Source organism: Aphis gossypii, chromosome X (genome assembly GCF_020184175.1).
Source record: "Aphis gossypii isolate Hap1 chromosome X, ASM2018417v2, whole genome shotgun sequence".
Classification (NCBI taxonomy): domain Eukaryota; kingdom Metazoa; phylum Arthropoda; class Insecta; order Hemiptera; family Aphididae; genus Aphis; species Aphis gossypii.
In genome coordinates this window covers 15,206,430-15,227,079 of record NC_065533.1, presented here as the reverse complement: position 1 = coordinate 15,227,079, position 20,650 = coordinate 15,206,430, and the positions used below count along the sequence as shown (strand labels likewise).

General features: G+C 30.1%; 1 protein-coding gene across 1 annotated transcript; it reads left to right on the top strand.

The window, feature by feature from the left end:
- Positions 1 to 1,300: 1,300 nt before the first annotated feature.
- LOC114129283 (uncharacterized) lies at positions 1,301 to 17,718 on the top strand. The gene is made up of 3 exons (XM_050207396.1): positions 1,301 to 3,413; positions 11,198 to 11,423; positions 13,977 to 17,718. Exons 1-3 carry the CDS (start codon positions 3,168 to 3,170, stop codon positions 15,026 to 15,028), a joined length of 1,524 nt encoding a protein of 507 aa, XP_050063353.1. The 5' UTR covers positions 1,301 to 3,167; the 3' UTR covers positions 15,029 to 17,718.
- Positions 17,719 to 20,650: the final 2,932 nt, after the last annotated feature.

Below are 20,650 nucleotides of genomic sequence, written 5' to 3'. Positions count from 1 at the left end.
TCACTGTAAAATAAATAATATCTAAGTAATATAATATATATAGTATTACACTATTATCCGAACAAACGGCATTATAATATAGTCAATACGTGTTATAGCGTATATATTATATTAAACCTATTTAGTGCGCGGCGCTGCGATAATTTATTATTCTCGTCGTGACGACATATATGGCAATGATCGAGGCGAAATCGCCGCCGAAGATTTAGGTAATATATACTATAATATCTATTCGTTAGAAGTTTTTTTTTCAAGTAATTTCCATTGACAGACCCTGTCTGCCGGCGTCTAGCAGTCTAAAAAAAGTAAATAACTAATAAGTATAATAACTGAATCGATTTAATTATAAACGATAAACAGTAATCTGAGCGGAAAACGTTCATTTCTGCATTTTGAGTTATATTATCTTCTGTAGGCTAACAGAATACAATATTACACTCTTCGAATGTCAAAAGTGATGGACACGCTACAAAGATATATTTAGTTAAAATCAATGTCAACACAATAAATCGATGAATTATATAAAAATACGACTTAAATGTATACGTACATAGATTTCTTTATTTGAAAGTATACTATTTTAAAGTGTATATTCTTTTATTTTGCCACATGGCTCACCGAAAGGTTTTGAAGCTGTCACAAAATCGCTCTACAATTTTCTATCTTTAGTATATCTATCTTCTAAAACTGTTGCACCTATATAGTGGTTAGTTGTTTAAAGTGTAATATACAACACACAATAGTCTATTGTAATCTTTCTATAGTTTTAAATATATACAATTGTTTCTTAATTGTGTGTGTGCGTAAAAAACAAAAATACTTAAATGTTCCGAAAATGTTCATAATAACTTCTAAGTTACTACATTATTTTTTACATAATTACATATCAATAACATATTTTATGCTAGTGAGATGGAAAATATAAATTATAATTATTGAATCATTAAAAATGTATTAATTTTTCAATTCTCATTAATTAGTTTCGTATATTATTGTAATTTTTATAAACTTGATTCACTTATATTCAGTGCTATTACGCAGGATTTAACGAATAAAAATTAACTTAACTAATTGAAAGTTTAATAATAGAAACTTTTACTATGTTGACACTCAAGAAAAATGTGTAGGTACTAATAACTAAGAAGTTATACCTACAATAATTGTGATTCACTATAACATGTACTTACCTATAGTATTTGAAAAATAAAATAGTTCTTTACTTAGGACTCTTTTTTTATTAATTTTTAACCTAATTTTTAAATAAAATGTCACGACTGACCATCACAAAGTTATTTGTTTTTTCCACGCTAGAACTAATTCACATTGTATAAATGTCAGTTACCACTATAATATAATATGATTATGTCTAAATATAATAATGTACCTACGTAAAGTAGTTTAAGTACAAATGGATTTGTTTGCGTGTATGTAATATATGGTTAAATATAAGTACCTACGACGGTCACGGCAGTCAACTCATCGACGACATTAGCAGCAGCGATGGATGACCTGCAAATGCATTCGCATACACGCATAAGACGCACAATAGGAGGAGGTAGCATGGGAGGAGCTGTGCAGTAGGCCGTTCTCACAGCCCCGGTTCCGTTCACAAAAATATTTTAATTTGAATCACCGATAACCATATCGACAATGGAACTTGAATAATTGAATAATTCGTAAAAAAAAGTTATTTTGGATGTATATTATAATAATTTAGGTGGAAAGTGGTCACTGGGTACTTAGCACTGGTGTAAGTGACGATTGGCTACCGCACAAGCTGAACGGAGCTGCAGTAAGTAACGATGTAGCGACTGCAATAGCTGCACTCCGCCTGCAGTGCCTGTAACGCATTTAATAGATTTACCAGGCACGTGCGCTAAATAGTAATAAACCATAGCTAGGCACATAGAATTTAATTTAGATTGGAATATTTAATTTTAATCGATCAATTATCATTTATCAGTAATCATGTAGCCATATTATATATTAACACGCGTGTGTAATATTATGTCATATAGTACTCAATGACAACCAGAAAATATGTTCGCATCGGCGCGCATATGAAAAAATTCGACTTGGACGCCCACGTGTCCGTTTCTACAAACCGACGATCGTAATTATATCGATCAATAGCGGCGGTACCTGTTGTAGGTATATACCTACTCGAATCGGCTATTTCGTAATGCGCTCGTCTCGTTGAAACAGAAACGGATAAAAAAAAAAAAAAAAAAGAATAATAAATAATAAAAATAAGTACCAAATACCAATACTGACACACGACGACTACAAACAGACGCCTCGTTCGAGGTGGTGGGAGGGAGTAATAGAGATTTTCTGGAGTGTCCGCGCCCTTTCCCACCTGGGGACACGAGCACGCACTCGAGTTGTTGCATTCTCTATGGATATACGTACGGAATACGTTTACGAAACAATATAATTAGGCGACCCGAGCGCAGTGACGACGACGACGACGACGATACGTCATCGTCGTCACACCGAAATACCGAATCGTCACGAGAACCTCGGTGGCGGCGGCGGCCGGTGAACGAGCGGCGATCGAGTGCGTGCATGTCAGTGCGTGCGGACTACGCGTGTGCCTCGCGTCTAATAATATTTATTTATTTTACTTTTCTTCTTCGCGGGCGCCGGTAGTGTACAAACGATCTCTACCGCCACCGCCGCCGCCACAACAACAACAAAATAATAATAATAATAACAATAATAGTAATAATAAAAATATTGTACTTTGACGTCGCGGCGTATATAAAACGTGCGGTCCGTCCGTCGCACGCGTTCAGTCCGCATTAACGACCGTGCACGGCGGTCGCGCGAACAACCGACCACGCACCACACACCGGATCCTCCGCGCACGAATAACGCACTCTCGCCGCCCGCGCGCGCAGCTATAGACGGAGTATAACTCTGGACCGCGGTCGCGTGCACCATCATCGCTTCCCGGACCGTGGTCGTGTACGATATATAGCAATACGACCGCTTGCGCGCGAACCGCAAACGCATAGTATCGTGATAAATTATTATCGTTTTCGTACATTTTTTACGGACCGCGTTCACTGACGGACGACGTTCAGATCTACGCCGCGACAATCGTATAACAGCGTGAGACGCTGCCCGTCGACCGGCTCGTGACTCGAAACAATATTATTGTGATGGGCAGCGCCGACGTCTGGTGGTCGCACGTGCCGGTCGTCGGTCGCGCGGTCCGATTCGCCGTGCTTTTGATCGTCCTCCGGCTAGCCGATTTCATGACGGCGGTGACCTGTGCGGCAGCCGCAGACGACGACCGACACCAGCAACACCTGCAGCAGCAGCAGCAGCACAACGTCCACCTCACCGAACTGGGTCGCAACATAATCAAAGGGCTGAAACTGGAAAAGTTGCCGGACATGACCAAGGTATTTTTTTTTTTTTTTTAGATATTATACTTGTATATATATTACCGTGCACATCGGAAGGGGGGTGTAAATTTGGAGGGAGGTGGCTTTAAGGTGATCGCGTGGCTGCATTGATGAATGCAGCAATCTATACGCTTAATTAATATTTCATAATGTTACCTAATGTCTTTGATTTTCATGTTTATAATAATATTGTATTACGTTTCGCGATATATGAGGTATGCCTTATCTAAGGTCATAAGGAAAGGAGGTCAGATATACAAAATACGTTCAAAAGTATTTACAACAGTGTAAACGAGGGCAATAAATGTATTAAATAATAAGTAATAACAAGTACAATACCGGTAACTTATACTATATCACATCATAATAATATATTGTTATAATACGCGTATGCGTATGTATTTATTATGCAGACGGGTGAATCTACACGGATTTACTTTTACAGGGTAAGGTGAGACAGTTTAGCCTCGGGATGTCGTGTAGTGTGATATTTGACGAATGAAAATAATAAAATAAATGTATATACGTTAGACGATTTTTATTGTCAATTCACGTTATTATCGTGTATAACAAAACAATAGTATTTAACTCTACATCGATAGTTGGGATGTATATACGATTTTTATATGGTTTAACGTGATTCTATGTACATTATCTATGCATTACGATCCCTTTAAATTATCGTCGCGTATTGTGTTTGGTATACCTGTGGATATTTTTGAGAATGGACCGATGCCGGTTTACCGATTTTTAGAATTCATAAGTTTTAAATCCATATAAAACGGAAGAAGGTTAGGCTTTTTGGATTATACCAACAATTATAATGTATGTATAGATCTATTTATTGACGGTTACCCATACCTTGTGATAGTGGAGCTCCTGAGTGCTGTTGTCGTGATTGGCTAGAATTTGTACTTTTTATTTTTATTTGTTTTTTAATTCTGATTAACCCACTAGAGAATCGAATATTTTAAATTTACATATATTTAAGGTTAAAGGATTTCAAATCCTGAACTGCCTAGGAATTTTTTAGATGTAACATGTGAGGTGAGTAATGATTGTCCTGCGGAATTTTTATTATTATTAATATTTTTTTAATTATTTAATTTGCAAACAAACAATTAAATACATTAATTAGATTATATACATCAATAAATATTAAATATAATCTGTACATCTTCTTTAAGCTAATGCTTGTATTATAGAACATGGTAACAGTTTGGTCTATAATCGTCTTTGCTTTGAGCAATTGTCATTATTCATTAGTATTAGTTGCATTTTAGTAAATATTTATTAGTTTTTTTTTTATTATTAGTTATTACTTACTACTATTTGGGCTTAACAAATATAAATATCCGATCAATTTTAATGAAGAAAAATGTACATTTTCATAATAATATTCAACATGATGTAATTAATAATTAAATTGATAAATGAATAAAACTAATTTATTAATCCTTGAAAAAATCATAGTCAAGTTAATAATAAAAATAAAAATATTATACTATAACACTTCTACGAACTTCTCAGTTCGTTAATAAGTGTATGTCCACTGTCCTGCCTTGCATTCTAGTTAAGTTATACGTTTATTATATACGATTTGAAATCTAAAACGTATCAGCTCACATCCGTATTTTGTTTATTGGTATAGGTATAGATAAAATAATATATACTATACAGGTATTATATATTATATGTATTAATGTTATTACTATGTAATATATACGCGCGCGCTTCTCTTTAATGTTTTCAGTTTCAATGACTTTTAAGCGGCGGCGCCGTTTGGTCATAAATTTTACGCGCCCAAATATACTAATAAACTAATATAGGATTAGAAATTTTCAAATCGCCGCACAGCATAGACGACGTCGCATATACTGTATGATAATCGTTTGGTAGGCAGATGCCAGATAAGTATAGTATTAAATTAGTACATTATTATATTATTATAGTCAGTGGTCAATGTATAGTCGATGTTAATCAGTAATCACGTATTTCTCGTTTGACTCTAGTATAATATATTACATTTTAAATACACGTCCAGGTTTGATACACGTGAGTGTGGGGGACCTTATATACCTATACATATAATCCTCTTATTCCATTTATTATTATACATGGAATATATGTTTGTGAGTATACTTATGTAAACTCACAATCATTTCCTCACTAACACCTTGGCTCTCGGCATATTAGTTTATTATAAGGCGCCTATCTTACACAGTTTATAAGGTGAACAGTAATGAAACAATGATTGCACACGGTGCTCGAACGATTGGAAAGTATATATAGGTAGATAAATATATTTAAAATGAATAATAATAACATACTGTTTCGCAATAAATGGTAATGTGTGGGTATATTATTGTATTTATATACCTACAATCTACATTGATAATTTTTGAAATTTTAAATGACACCAAGTACGCATAGACAAACATTTGAATTGTTGGTTCCCGATCAAGACTTTCAAAAAAGGCAAAATAACATTTAATAATACTATTTAATATTTATTAACATATAACTCTCTTTTGTAGAACTAACAACTAATTGCATTTCACTGCAAGTTCAATAGTTACTTCTATTCTGCACATTCAAACATCTTTAAATTCATCGATACGTCAAAAAAAATAATTCAAATTTAAGCATCTATAAAATTTTGAAGTACCTACAACATATAAACTATAGAACCTTAGGTCTAAAAGGAAGAAATTCTTATAAAAACAGAATTAGGCGAATTGAAAAAATTTACATTATTATTACAAACAATAACTAAGTATAAATAACAACAAAAAAAAAAAAAAACAGAAACATATTTATTTCATATTATTATTATTATTTGTTTTTTTAATTAAATTAATTATAAATTTCGCAGGTAATTAAAATTATATGACCAAATAAAAGTTGTCTTAATGGTTTGTAGAAACTTAGTAAATTTAATATTTTAGTTTTAAAAAACCTAAAGCAATAATAATTAAGCTGTACAAATATTTACATACAACTTACTTAACATAGTTTTACTTCATTATTGCTATATTTATATACCTATCGACTTTGTATTGTCTTTATTATAATATTATAATATTATATACAATATTAATAAATTGGTTATAATTTAGTTAAACGACATTAAAACGACTTATTTGCCATACTCGCGTTATACAAAGTTTTAACATACAACACTTACAGAACAGGTATTATGTTAACAGCCAAATTTATAATTAGTGACTTTTGATACAATGTACTTTTTATTTTTGTAAAAAACTATTCATAAATTAATATTTAATCTGCATATAAATGCAGTATGTGAATATATTTACCATAGTATGACTAATGAAACAATCTGATAACAATCTGTACCGTGGTGCATTTATCTTACAGTTTTACTAATCATTATCAGTATATTATATTTTTATTTTAATAACTTCAATTTAATAGCATATTCTATTGATGGCATAATTACAAATTAGATTTTTTTTATCTGTAATAATATAAAATATTATTAAAAACTGTGTTATTGGTCAAAAAAATTGATTTAAATTTTAATAAACGTTTGGGCTTAGAATTTCGTTGAATTGTCTATACCTCAAACTATTTTATAGTTATAAAAATCCAATATATTTTTAATTTTTGCACCTAAAACTTAAAAATATAATACAAGATCCCCCATAAGTAGTTCTTATAGATAGAAATTCCAAAATAGCTAATATATATATATATATATATGCACATTGCACAGTGTCTCCATATCTACCTCTATCACTAGTTTGGTATGCGTGTACTTTATTAAGTCGAACATTTTTAAGTCCATATAATAATTTATTAAATTATTTTTTTTTCATATATAGTTTAAAATAATTGTAAATTTTTTAGTTAATATTATAAAATACCATTAAGGTTTTATTATATTTAAATTTGATTGGTGTTACTGAATTATTACATGTCTCTGACTTATTATTTAGGTATAATATGCTGAGTGTGCTAGAGATATCTAAGATGTTTTTATACTTGAAACTTTTTTTATATATATTATAATAAATGATTGTTTCATAAACTCTTAGTCCAAATTTAAAAATATCACACTACAAGGAATCACATTTTTAACAAGCTTTTATTTTATTATTTTATTTTATAAGAACCTAACCCAGCAGGGGTCGAGAACCTTTTCGTATAAATAAGCCATTAAAAAAGAATTGCTTGACTGCGATTTTCAAAGAGACGCTATGGTTAAAACAAAAAAAACATATTGTAGTATAGATATTGATGCATTTTCCAAACAGCCATAGATTGCACGCAATGAGCCTTATGCGGCTCTGGAGTCATAGTTCCCGACCCCTGATCTAACTGATGTATGAGTATAATTTTTATTATTTTAGCTTCCGGAACTTAAGGCGTATCTTATACATATTTATTTTGTTTCGTTGCTTTATGTTTACAGTATGAAGTCTAAGATTCTTTATAAATTAGATATAACAATATAATATGTAGGTACAGGTATTAGTGAAGTTTACTGGTTTTCGATATCATTAATTGGTGGTATATTCATTAATTCGTATAATAGATACAAGAATGTGTGACCATTAAAGTGTTAATAGGAAAAAAACAATCATAACATCAATAAATTGTTTCAGTGACATAAAGATGTATATTATACTATATTATGCTCATCTAAATTTAAAAATGCGGGTTACGTAAACTAAAAGAATTATGGGATTTTAATTGTTAAAAATATAAAAAAAGTTTATACCGCTTCTTGACAAATACCATTAATGCGTTTCGTGCACAATACATAATAATAGTATAACGATCGATACATTAGTTTCGTTGTTAGAATCCTCCTATTCCTTTTTCAAATTATAATACTATAATTATTATACTATATACCTACTTAAATTGTGACTGCGTGCATCCATTAAGAAGGAATTTATGTATACAAATATAATCAAAATATTTAGGCTTGTATACAAGTTCCTCGTTATCTATTAAACAATATATATGTAACATATATAGGTACCATATAATACAAATGCTACGCGTTGTACCTTGTGACTTGCGTCGAAAAAACCAATTAGGAGGTAATAAATGACGTATTCTGAATAGGTATGTAAATATAAAAAAAAACTACAAAAAAAACTATTATACATATTTTTTATGCATAGGTACGACTCTTTTTTTTAAGTAGAATCGTTTCCGACGTATAAACATGTAGTAGTTATGTGACATGTGTTTTATTATAATATTATGTATATGTCAATTTAAAAATCTCGGCATCCCAATATAGTCAATATATTATTACACTGTATTTAATACTTATTTATATATTTATAGGCGAATAAGTCGCGAATGCATGTTACGTTTTTAAAAACATTCAAAAGACAAAAAATACTCGTCGGAATTTAGAATTTTAATTTAAGTTTCCCATTATGTCAACTATATTATTAATTGTTATTATTATCCATCGGTAAACTTTTCTAATAAGATACCATTTTTTAATCATTTAAATTGAACGATAAAATATACTTACACATTATGTCGTAATTCCATTCTAAAATTAAAAAGAACAGTGTCGATTAATATATAAATTAAATACATTTTTTATTATTAAATATACTAAATTAAAAATATTTCATACAAATATGAACATATTTATTTGTAAAATATCTGAGAAATGCGTTTAAGTGATTTAAAAAAAAATTACTGAATTACCTATTTATGAATTAAATTGTTGATACAAAAATAAGAACCGTATAATTTTAAAATTTGTATAGATTTATTCTTGTACAATATTACAATTCTGCAATGAAGGAAATAAATCATATTTTTATTATTATGAATTAATTACCTAATACAAAATCCTGATTTATTTTTTTCTCATATACGTTTTATATAGCATAGACGAATTTTAAAGTATTTGTGCTATAATATTTTTGGAGAGATTACGAGTGCGTCGTTCGATTTATTATTATTATGCATACACGAAACTATTTATTGCGATGATGGTTATTTATATGGCAGGACAACTGTAAAACAGATAAAGCATATAAAACAATATTATTATGAAATTAAAAAATAAATGTATACATATTAAACTGAGTATAAATTTATTATGTTTCGTAACAACTATAATTAGTGTAACACGTCATGGCACGGCATGCCTAAATCGTTAAAATAGATTAATTCCGTTATTTCATTCATAATCGCAATTCGTCTGGTATAACATCATTATGGTATTTAAATAAAGTGCCTACCTAATGGATCCGAAATTGTTTCAGACACAATATATACTATAATATAAAATATATACACTCAACAAACCCATTACCCATACATTTATCAGCTATCAGTTTACGTAAGTACCTATATAAAACATGGTAAATCGTTTAATGATATAATCGATAAATATTAGTTTATTAGAATTCGATATAGTCAATGTTCAGTAAAATAATGTCTAAAAAACTATACAACGTGACCGAGCTTCTGTAAACAACGATTTGTTATTATTTTTTTTTTTTTTACAAAATATCGTCGTGCCATCATACATTACGAGTTAATAATGATTTCAAATTTAATTAATTTTTATAGAGCTTTAGTTATCTCACAATGTTACTTTTAGTTGTTATTAGTTTAACTTATTTTTTAATATATTAGGTATATTATAACTTAATAATTAACAAGGCCACTATTTTTTTTAGTCGAATCCCAAAATAATAAGTTGTTATTAGGTAAATTTTCATAATTATTAGTAAAACAAGAAAATTTTCTTTACAAGAATGTAGGCATCGCAGTTTCACAAATTACAATCAGGTTTTTTTGTATTATTATTATAGGTGTATTTCTGAAAATCGAAATACTTATTTTAGTAATACAGTCTAATTACCTATTTTTTCATTTTGATTTATAGGATTTTTGGCGTTATGTGGGACTATAGAAAAAAAATGTGATGGGTTCATTGCTCTACTGTTGATAAACTTACGTACTTATGTGTAGTATAAACTATCTATTATATTGAATTATTATTAGTAAATATTTTTTATTTAAAAAATAATAATGTAAAAAGTAAAATATTATAATTTAACGCGGTTTTTAAAGTTGTGTAAAATTATTTTAAGCTTTAAAAATAAAAATAAATTTTTTCTGGGCTGTCAGTTTTTTTGATTTTTATTACCTAAAATTTTTAATTTAATTAATCAGAAAATTAATAGTATAGGCTTTTAATAAAACGATTTATTTTTTTCTTTTAAGTTCCCAAACTTATATTTATATGGGTAACTTATAACTCACTTGAAAATATTAAAATATCGGAATAAAACGATCGCACAAACACAAATTATGCACCACAACACAAAATGCTTTACTCAAATGTTGGTATAATACACATTTATTAAATAGATAAAAGATACATGCTGCGTTCTCTTATGTTAGTTGATAAAATACTCATACATTTATAATTATAAATTATAATATACTTAGTCATATTGTTGAAACTTATAAAAATAAAAGTAACTTGATGTTATGGCATGATAATGCAGTATTTTATTATATTGTTATTTTATTTATACGTATTATATATACTTTACTTCTACCGATAAAAATCACTGAAAAATATCGGTATAACCGATAATATAATATAATGATGTGAAAGAAGCAGAGAACAGTTTCACATCAGTGACATGAGCAAAGACAAAAAGCCGCTCGAATATGTGTTTGAAAGATCTAATATATAATGTATTATGTAAATAAGAAGAGAAAAATAATTCGTTTTTTTTTTTACTTTAACACAGGTGGACATAAGCAACGAAGAATTCCATTGCAAGTATTTAGAATATTTCCGGCGATTGTATGTGGATGAATCAGAATTTTACGATCCCGACAACGATGATGTAACAATGACAGCGAGTTATGATAATAATGACGACGATCACGACGTATCCGCGATTCTAGTACGGGGTCAAGTGAAACACTTCGGCAGCGATAACAGAAACTATGAATCTCTGCAGCTGCCGACAGGTAATACGTCATAAATAATAATAGCGTATATCTATTTGTTTTTCGTAAATAAAGTATCACCTATCTCTGACTACGTCGGCCGTAATGAACAACGATTTGCACTGCTAGATACTGGGTTAGGCAATGAATAATTTTTAACCCGATTATTAAAATTAAACGGTTCAAAAACAATATAATTAGGTGACACCAAAATAGCTGTTTGAAAAATTATTTTAATCAACTTGGTTAAATTTAATTAGTTACGATTGAAAAAAAATACTTATCTACCGATTATCAAATTAAGTTTTTTTAAAAGCGGTTTATAAAAGTGATAAATTGGATATTTACATATCTAATTGAATAAAAGTTAACTTAAAAATATGGTTTCAATTTCAAATTAATTATTCGTCGTGTATCTATTTAGTTCATTTTAAGACTAAAGAATTTAATACAATTTCGTAATTTAACTTTACTTATAGTACCTAATTCAATAGTGTACAATCAATAACCTTATGAATTGTCTCTAATTTACTTTAATGGTTTATCTACTTTAAGTCATTGTTGTTATATATCTGGTCATCTGGATGTAGCATACGTTTTATACTCGATAAATATCGCATACTCGATTTGACAATTTATTTTATTTAAATACTAGTACATTTTGTGCGAATTTAGATGTATTTTTGAGTTTTGACTTAAAGTTTTTCACCTCTTCGTAAAATTAGTTTAAAGTTGATACTTTAAATCAAGATTTAAAAATTATACATATTAATATGTTTTAAAAAAAATTATAAGGCGGATAAAATCAGAAATATTTATTTAAGATCTGACCTACATTTGTTAGAATGAAGGGCCGAATAAAAAATCGGTCAACGTTCGGACCATATGTACAATAACTAATAAACATATGCCAAGTATAAAAAAACATTGATAATTTATGTTTATGATAATGTTTAATGATTATATATATTTTGAACTTGCTTCATCAAAGTACAAAATAAAAAAAAAATTGTACATAATTATTTTGATTGTCTTTTTGGCTTTTATTTAATTAGGTTAATTTTATGAGAAGGTATTTATTACTTTTAATTGTCTTATAAACAAAAAAATAGTTGGTTATAGATAAAATTCAATCGATTAAATTATAACTATAAATCGTACTTATTGCTTTAAAGTTTTAGTTTTCAATGTTCAATTTTTAAATAATTTCGTAATAAATTGTGTATCCGAATTCAATATTTTTATTTTTATTAAGTTTTTTAAGTTTGACTTAAGAAGTACTTATCTTATACTTATAATGTATCTATTAAACTTTAACAAATACCTACAATGGAGATCTATGTTTAACATATAACCGATTATCTATAATTATTTTAAACTTAACACTCACTATTGTCTGTTGTCTTTGTCTATATTAAGTATTAATGTTATTGTGTAGGTAATAATAAATCCTAAAAAAATAAGATATTGTACTAAATCATAAACGAATCGTTTTCAAATAAGTAATTTTATATTTGTAATATTAATAATAATATTTTTTACAAACAAAATTGAAATGACTGGTGTCACAGCTCACAGTACATAAGTAATAATATATGTATTATTAAAATCAATTATGTTTCTTTATATGCTATTTCTATTTCGGTTACAGTATACTGGTGCTAAATTGACATGTTTATCAACTAGCATTGTGCACAACGATGTTCGTTGGTAAAATAAATTTTAAATATTTAATTTCCCCAATTGTATAAGGCTTTGTGACTTGTGATCATTAACTGATAATTTTCTATGATACTAACAGAATGTTTCTCACATTATTTAAATACAGGTAGGTGCTTTGCCTCAGGGTCTACGGTTACATACTAAATTCTTCAATACTCTGTGCGTAATACATTTTTTTTTTATAAATAAAACTATTTTAAATTTTAAATTGTAATGTATTTGTGAATAAAAATATTAAACTAAGATCTGATTTATTAGAAGAAAATAACATTGATGCACCATGTATACATCACATTTAATTTTCTAAAATTGTTGATTGATGACTATATTATGAGCAATCGTATGTTTTTTAAATGTGGGCGTGTATAATAAAATACAATATTATAGGTCAAATATGATTTACTTGTGTATTCCTTAGTAAGCTATAATAATTATCGACGAATGGGCGTATATTAAGCACAGAGAGATACTAGTGAGATAGGTATAAGAAGAGTTGGCGTGAAAAGTCATGTCATCACTTTTTAAACAGGTGCTTTTTAATATTTCCGGTTTTACTATTTTATTAAACTTTTTCACTTTGTAATAAAATTTCACACAATAAAATTGTTTTCGTCAAATACTATCACAATCTTAAAAAAAATCATGGTAGTGGAGAGGAATGTAGTCATAGCTGACTAGAATTTTGAACGCCGAACGTATACATCGGTATTGTAAAAACGATACAATTAATGATAAACACGGTACTCCGCTGTCCTATTAACTTTTAACTGCAGTATTCCACTTAGAGCAATTATAATATTGCATTATAATGATCAAACAACACTATTATAATATCATGTGTTTGTGTTTCAGACGACGACGGCGACGTGCCGCGACGAACGTCGACCGTCACGTTCCCGATTTACGATACGGCGGCGCGGGGCGGTGGCAGCCGCGCGTCGGTGATCAAATCGGTGGTGCGAATCTACGCGGACGCGCCTCACGTACGAGTCCGCGTGTACGGCCGCGTCGTGCTGCAGCATAACGGCGGCGCCGCACTGCGGGAAAACCCGTCGCTGGTCGCCGACCTCGCGTGGCCGGCGGGCGGCGGTGGACGGTGGATGGACGTGGACGTGACGCGCCTGTTGCGGTCGCGGAAACGTCACCGTGGCGGCGGTGCGACCGCCGCGTCCCTGGAACTGTTGTTGCGGTATTCGCCGGCGGCGGCCGGAGCGATACGTTTCGGCGACGAAACGGCCGACGGCAACGACGACGACGGCCGACATCCCGTTCTGCACGCTTTCTTGGACGGACCGGCGGCGGACGGTGGCGCGCCGCGTCCGGCGGACGTCCGGTGTCCCGGCGAAACGACGAGACGGAAAAAACGAGAGGGCGGCGGACGAGGTAAAAAGCGCCGTCGGCCGGCGGCGTCCGGTCGCGTCCGTCGGACCGACTGCAAGGTCGACACGTCGTCGGGAAACGACAACGGCACGGAGCACGGCGGCGGAGGGAACAAATGTTGCCGGGAAGAGATGCGCGTCGTTTTCGCCGACATTCCGGGTTTCGATTTCATCGTCGAGCCCAAGTGGTTCGACGCGGGCCTTTGCCGGGGACGGTGCCCGGCCAAGTACAATCCGGCCACCCGGCACGCGTTCATCCAGAGCCTTTTGTGGAAACAGCACAACAACAACCACCGTGCGGGTGTGGCGGCCGACGGCGGCGGCGAGAGGCGGTCCCGGAGAAAGGTCCGTCACGGCGGCGCGGCGACAGCCACGACAAAAGCTCCTCAGCCTCCGCCCAAACCGTGTTGCGCGCCCAACAAACTGGACCGGTTGCAGATCATTCACGTCGACGAGACGGACCCGAGTACGCTGAAGGTGACCACGTGGAAAGAAATGGCCGTCGTGGAATGTGCGTGTTCGTGATCCACGACCTTCGGGTTCGCGGTTTGACACATCCTATACTATCAGCTCCTTTGCCGACTACAGTATTATTGTTGTTGTTATTGTTGTTGTTGTTGTTATAGTCGTGCGTGAGTTAATACGAATATTATCGTATGCCATGTGTATGAGATCCCTGTCAGAACGAATTATATTTTTTGCCATTACCGTTTGATATTGTTTTTGTTTATGCGCTTAATTTTAAAGACGTGTGTCATAATATGACGTTTGGTCGTTTAAATATTTAATAATCCTATAAAAATTTCAAAATGATTTGTTATCATGACATTTTAATGATAATAATATTTCGAATAACTACACGAAAATGGCGAGAAAAAGGAATTACTTGGTGCTTTCTATATAGTGCATTTCTATTTATTTATTTATTTATTTATTTATTATGTAATCAATACAGTTTTTCGGTATCATGTGAGTGTTGAAAAATGATAGGGAATAAGGAAAGATTTGTTGATCTCGGCGCCGCAGTCGCATAGTGTTTAAGCAATTTAACAAATATGTATTATGTAGGTATGCGATATATGCGCGTTTGATGACGAATCGCCAAGATATACGGGCCAAAAATATATTATACTATTATTATTTATTGTATAATATGCTCAAAATGATCTAACGAATTTTTTATTGTTTACGAGTTTATTCTAATATATTATATTGTACAGTTTATTACACATTAATTATATTTTCTATTAAACAACTATATAGCTATTAATTCCAATGTTTAGACTTTAGATGAGTGTTCATAATATATATTAAAAACTTTTGATGGTTTTGTATGTATAACGTAAGAGCCCAACTTGTGTTCATATATTATGGTATAATATTATAATCTCAGAAAATTTTTACTTTAAATTATTAAATTATTATTAGTATTACAATAACTATTTATAAAAATGAATCGCGGTCAAGTTCAATATCACATAATCTAAATCAATAACGCACTCTGTAACTCGTTTGTTTATTTATGAATTATTGTTTGTAGTTTATCTCTACGTCAAAACATTCGCTCTCCCTTGTAATTTCAAGCGTTATCGCGAATATTCATAACTAAAAATGTTATTTTTTTTTAGCCCTTATATAGGCGTGGATTATTACATATTGACTATATTTTATATACTATGGTATACTCAGTCTTGTAGCGAATACTTTTTTATTGTATTCAGAATGCATAGGTATTCGAATATGTATTTTTTCCCGCTATTTTTTTCAGTTTTGGGTTGTGATTGGAAATTTACAATCGGTGATACATATACATAATAATTATTATTAATAATAAATCAATATTCAATACATTTTATGTATATATTTTCCCTCATTTTTAATAAAATAATACTTTTTGGCACAATTTTGAAATTTTAAGCTATTTTTCGAGTTAAAAAAAAATTACCACTAAAAAAAGTTTTTTAAAACTTTACAAGACTGGGTATATTTTAATACTTTGATAAAAAAAAAACATCCTTTTCGATGTGCAATGTGCATATTATCGAACGTTAAGTATTATACAATTGTTTAGTTTTAAATTTCAATAATATAACATGACTAGATGTATATAACATTTAAATAGTATGTATTTTTATTACACGCGCAAGTGGTTAATGAGTTAGGTTAGGTTAATGTCTACTAATTTTCTTAAGCTCGAGTTTAATATTAGCCTTAAGTCATTATTTTTGTACAAAACCACAATCGGACGTAACGGCATATTATATTAGTTATATTATAGTATTATCATGATTAATGCGCTATGTCCTCAAGGTGAATCCCATCCTATTTTAACCATATTATAATATTTTAATTTATATTCTATATATCACAGAGATATTATAGAAAACATTTTTTTTTTTGTAGTAGTATCCGAGTTTAGCTATAACTTAATAAGTAATGCGTTTTCTATAGAACATTGTTGTTTTTATATACACATATATATATATATATATTTCTTGTATATTTTTTTCTATTGTATAAACTTACTCAGTACTCATTGACTAAATTATATCACATTATAATATTAACGCAATCAGAAAGTACCAACATTTGAAACAATTATTAGCTATAAGCCTATAAAGTGTATAATATTTTTTTTTATTACTTGCAATTTTTTTATTGAATGTATGAAAAAATAAATCTTAAAATAATTTCCCAAACGATCACATTCAATATACATTACACACTGATACGTAGGAACTTAAAATTTAATATTAGAATACGTAGATATATATGCGTACAACGTGAATAGTTTTGTTACCGATCTAGTTGTTGTTCGTTTTACTGTTAACCACGATTACGGTTCTAGTATCTAAATAAACAATAAAATTGCCCAACTGTTTATTACTGATTTATATAGACAAACGATAGGTAACGCTATAAGGAATAAGTGATTAAAATACTATTACATTTTAAGCAATACCTATATTTTGACTGTGATATTTTTTACCTATTATTAATGTTATTAGAAGTTAATAGTATGTATACTTAAATAGTTAAATGTAGTTTGATTTCAATTTTTCTGTTTATTTATTTTTTTTTTTTAAATAAATTTATAATTATTGTCACAATAACACGTGACAACCAAATATTGTGTCAACTTGGTCATGTGACGTCTGTGTAATGCGTATAATAATATTATAATGATTGTGAAAAAAATAAATGTCTTTGCGTTACGTTTGTTTTGAATTATTATTATTATTATTTCTCTAGTGCCCTAGAAAATATCAAGGAAATAAAAACAATATAAAAATGTCGACGAGCTCTGGAATATGTGTGTAATAATATTTACAAATGACGGAACTCATTCAGAAAATATGCGGCGCTTATGGATGACGAACGCTAATTATAACTTGTATTGCAGTTATTTTCAGTACGGTTTATAACTATTATATAATGATAATATTTATATATATATATTATGTACTCCGCCTCGTTGTTTATATTTGATTTTACAAGGAAATACTTAATAATTATATTGTATAATAATATGTAAATTTAGATCAACTAGTCAACACTGGTAGAGGTGGGCGACGATTAAACTCGGTTTAACGATCAAAACAACATTTTTTCGGTGGTAAATTATGGGCCATTGGAATGTCTAAAAATACTTAAAGGCACTAGCGTAGGTGGACGAATTTGGTGGCATTATTTTATATTAGTAAACGGCTTCGTTTTATGAGTACTTAATAATATATAGGTATTATAATAATATCGTAGCTATTGCATGGACGTTGTACATAGGTAACCCGTAGTACAGAAATTGGGTGGAATAATATTGAATACCTACTTCCTTTTTTCCTACATTGTTTTTTTTTTTGCAATCGTTAATCTAATTGTGTAAACATTTAGTGTTTACGTCTTTCGCGTTTTATGTACCTATTACTTATTAGGTAAAATAGATTTCGTAAAAAGTGGGTGTGTGTTTGTGTTAGGTTTTTCGTAAAAATATAGTTACATTATTAATATAATCATTTCTATAAATGACGATTTTCCTACAGTTTGTAGATATGCACATTTTCGATTTATGATTAATATAAAAAATGAAAAATTAGGTATCTAATTGAAGTTTTTAGAAAATTATCCCGAAACAAAAGATAACGTAAATAATTTACAAAAATATACGTCTTATTAATATAACGATTTATAAAATGCATAGTAATTATCGAGATCAGCGTTTCCAAAATTGTGGTCAGTGGACCCCTAGGAGTCCCCACGTATACCGGAATGTTGAGATGACAATTCAGAAATATCAGAAGCAGTAATAAGACCATTGCTTTATTTAACGACTTACCTCTATGAAAAAGAATTTTCTTCTTATGTGCATATAATAAAAACTTATATAAAAACCCATTAAATATAGAATCAAATTTATGATACCAACTTTCTAATATTATAGATCCTAAAATACCATTCAAAGAAACAATACCACTAATCACTTGAACCTATTTTTAATATTTATACAACTAATTTATCTATTTATTATTTTTTTTTTTTTTTATTAAATTTTTCATCATAAAAATATATACATTTAATTTAGAAAAAAAGCAATAAAATTATTATTTGTTATTGTTATATTTATTTTTAATTTTATTAAGGGGTTAGTTTTACTATCTTTAAGGGGTCCTGCGGAAAAACATTTTGGGAAACGCTGATCTAGATGTCTATCATAGGTTATAGGTATATGTGTTTTTTCTAACGTTATTTTTCGAATTACTTCGAGTCAATTTCTGAGTATTATTGTAAGCGACATTTAATATATAATTCTTGAATATTTTCGAAAAATCAGAATGAATAAGTCATAAAACATTAGTTGGTACTCGTTAATAAAAAAAAGTTCTGAAGGAGTATTCAAGATTCAACTAATGGCATAAAGGTACGTACTGATACTAGAAGCACACTGTAGTATTAACGGTAAAATTGTAGTTTTCAAGGGTAGTGGTAAATTGAATACGGCTAAATTTTAAAAATTATTAAAATAACAAATATATCGTAAAACCATATTGAATACCTATATACTACGTCTATATTACTCGTATATATTATATGTAACGAATGAGCTTACTTAATGTTAGTTTCGTTGGAAAGTTTATACTATTGGCGATTTCGCGTTATGAGCAACGAGGTAACCGTCCGCAGTCGGCGAGAGTTATCAGCCGCTTCGACTCTCGCCGACGGTGGACGGTTATTTCGTTACTCATAACGCGAAATCACCAATATGCACCCGGAGATTGTAGTGATTATGTATCGAAAAGTCGATTGAATCATTGTAACGTTTCTAACTAATATTGACTTTATATGTATTGTATATGTTAAGCTTAAGCAGGAATGTATATTATACTTTTATTTGATTTAAGGTTAGACTCGTATAAGACTTAGCTCACCACCACTAAATTCGCTACTGGGGTATTCACATTATTTAATATGATTACAACAATATTAATTTATTATATATAAGTTTATATAATATATATAATATATTATATATATAGTATACATATATATATATATTTATATATGTAAGTATTTCACATACAACATACAACATAGGCATAGCGATATTATATCGTCGGTACTATTTATTGATCAATTATATCGCAATTTTATCATTGAGTACATTTTTTTCATACTTCACTCAATATATATATACTTGATATATTTTGATTTTAAGAATATACTCGTATAATAAGGTCGATAAAAATATTGGTTAGGTTAGCTTACTTAAGCGAAACTAAAGTACTTAAATATAAGTATTAGGTAAGTACTTGGTAGGTATTAGGTAAATGTATATAATTATATTTATTAATACTTACATTACTACTAATACTTTTGTGAATTTTATAAGTTATTAGTCATCGGGACCTAAATAATTATTTGCAATGTTTTATATTATTGTATTACATTTTTGCGTTAAAATTACATCTATAACTAATAATTGGCAACTATAATCGTACGAGTTACAAGTGCATTTATTAAATTAAACACTTGTAATTTATTGTAATGCATACCTTCTTAAGTGATTCACCTACCTACATTGGTAAACAATTATTTTCGTACATATGTGATATACTTTATGTACCAATTCTTATTTCTACTGGTTTCCACTGG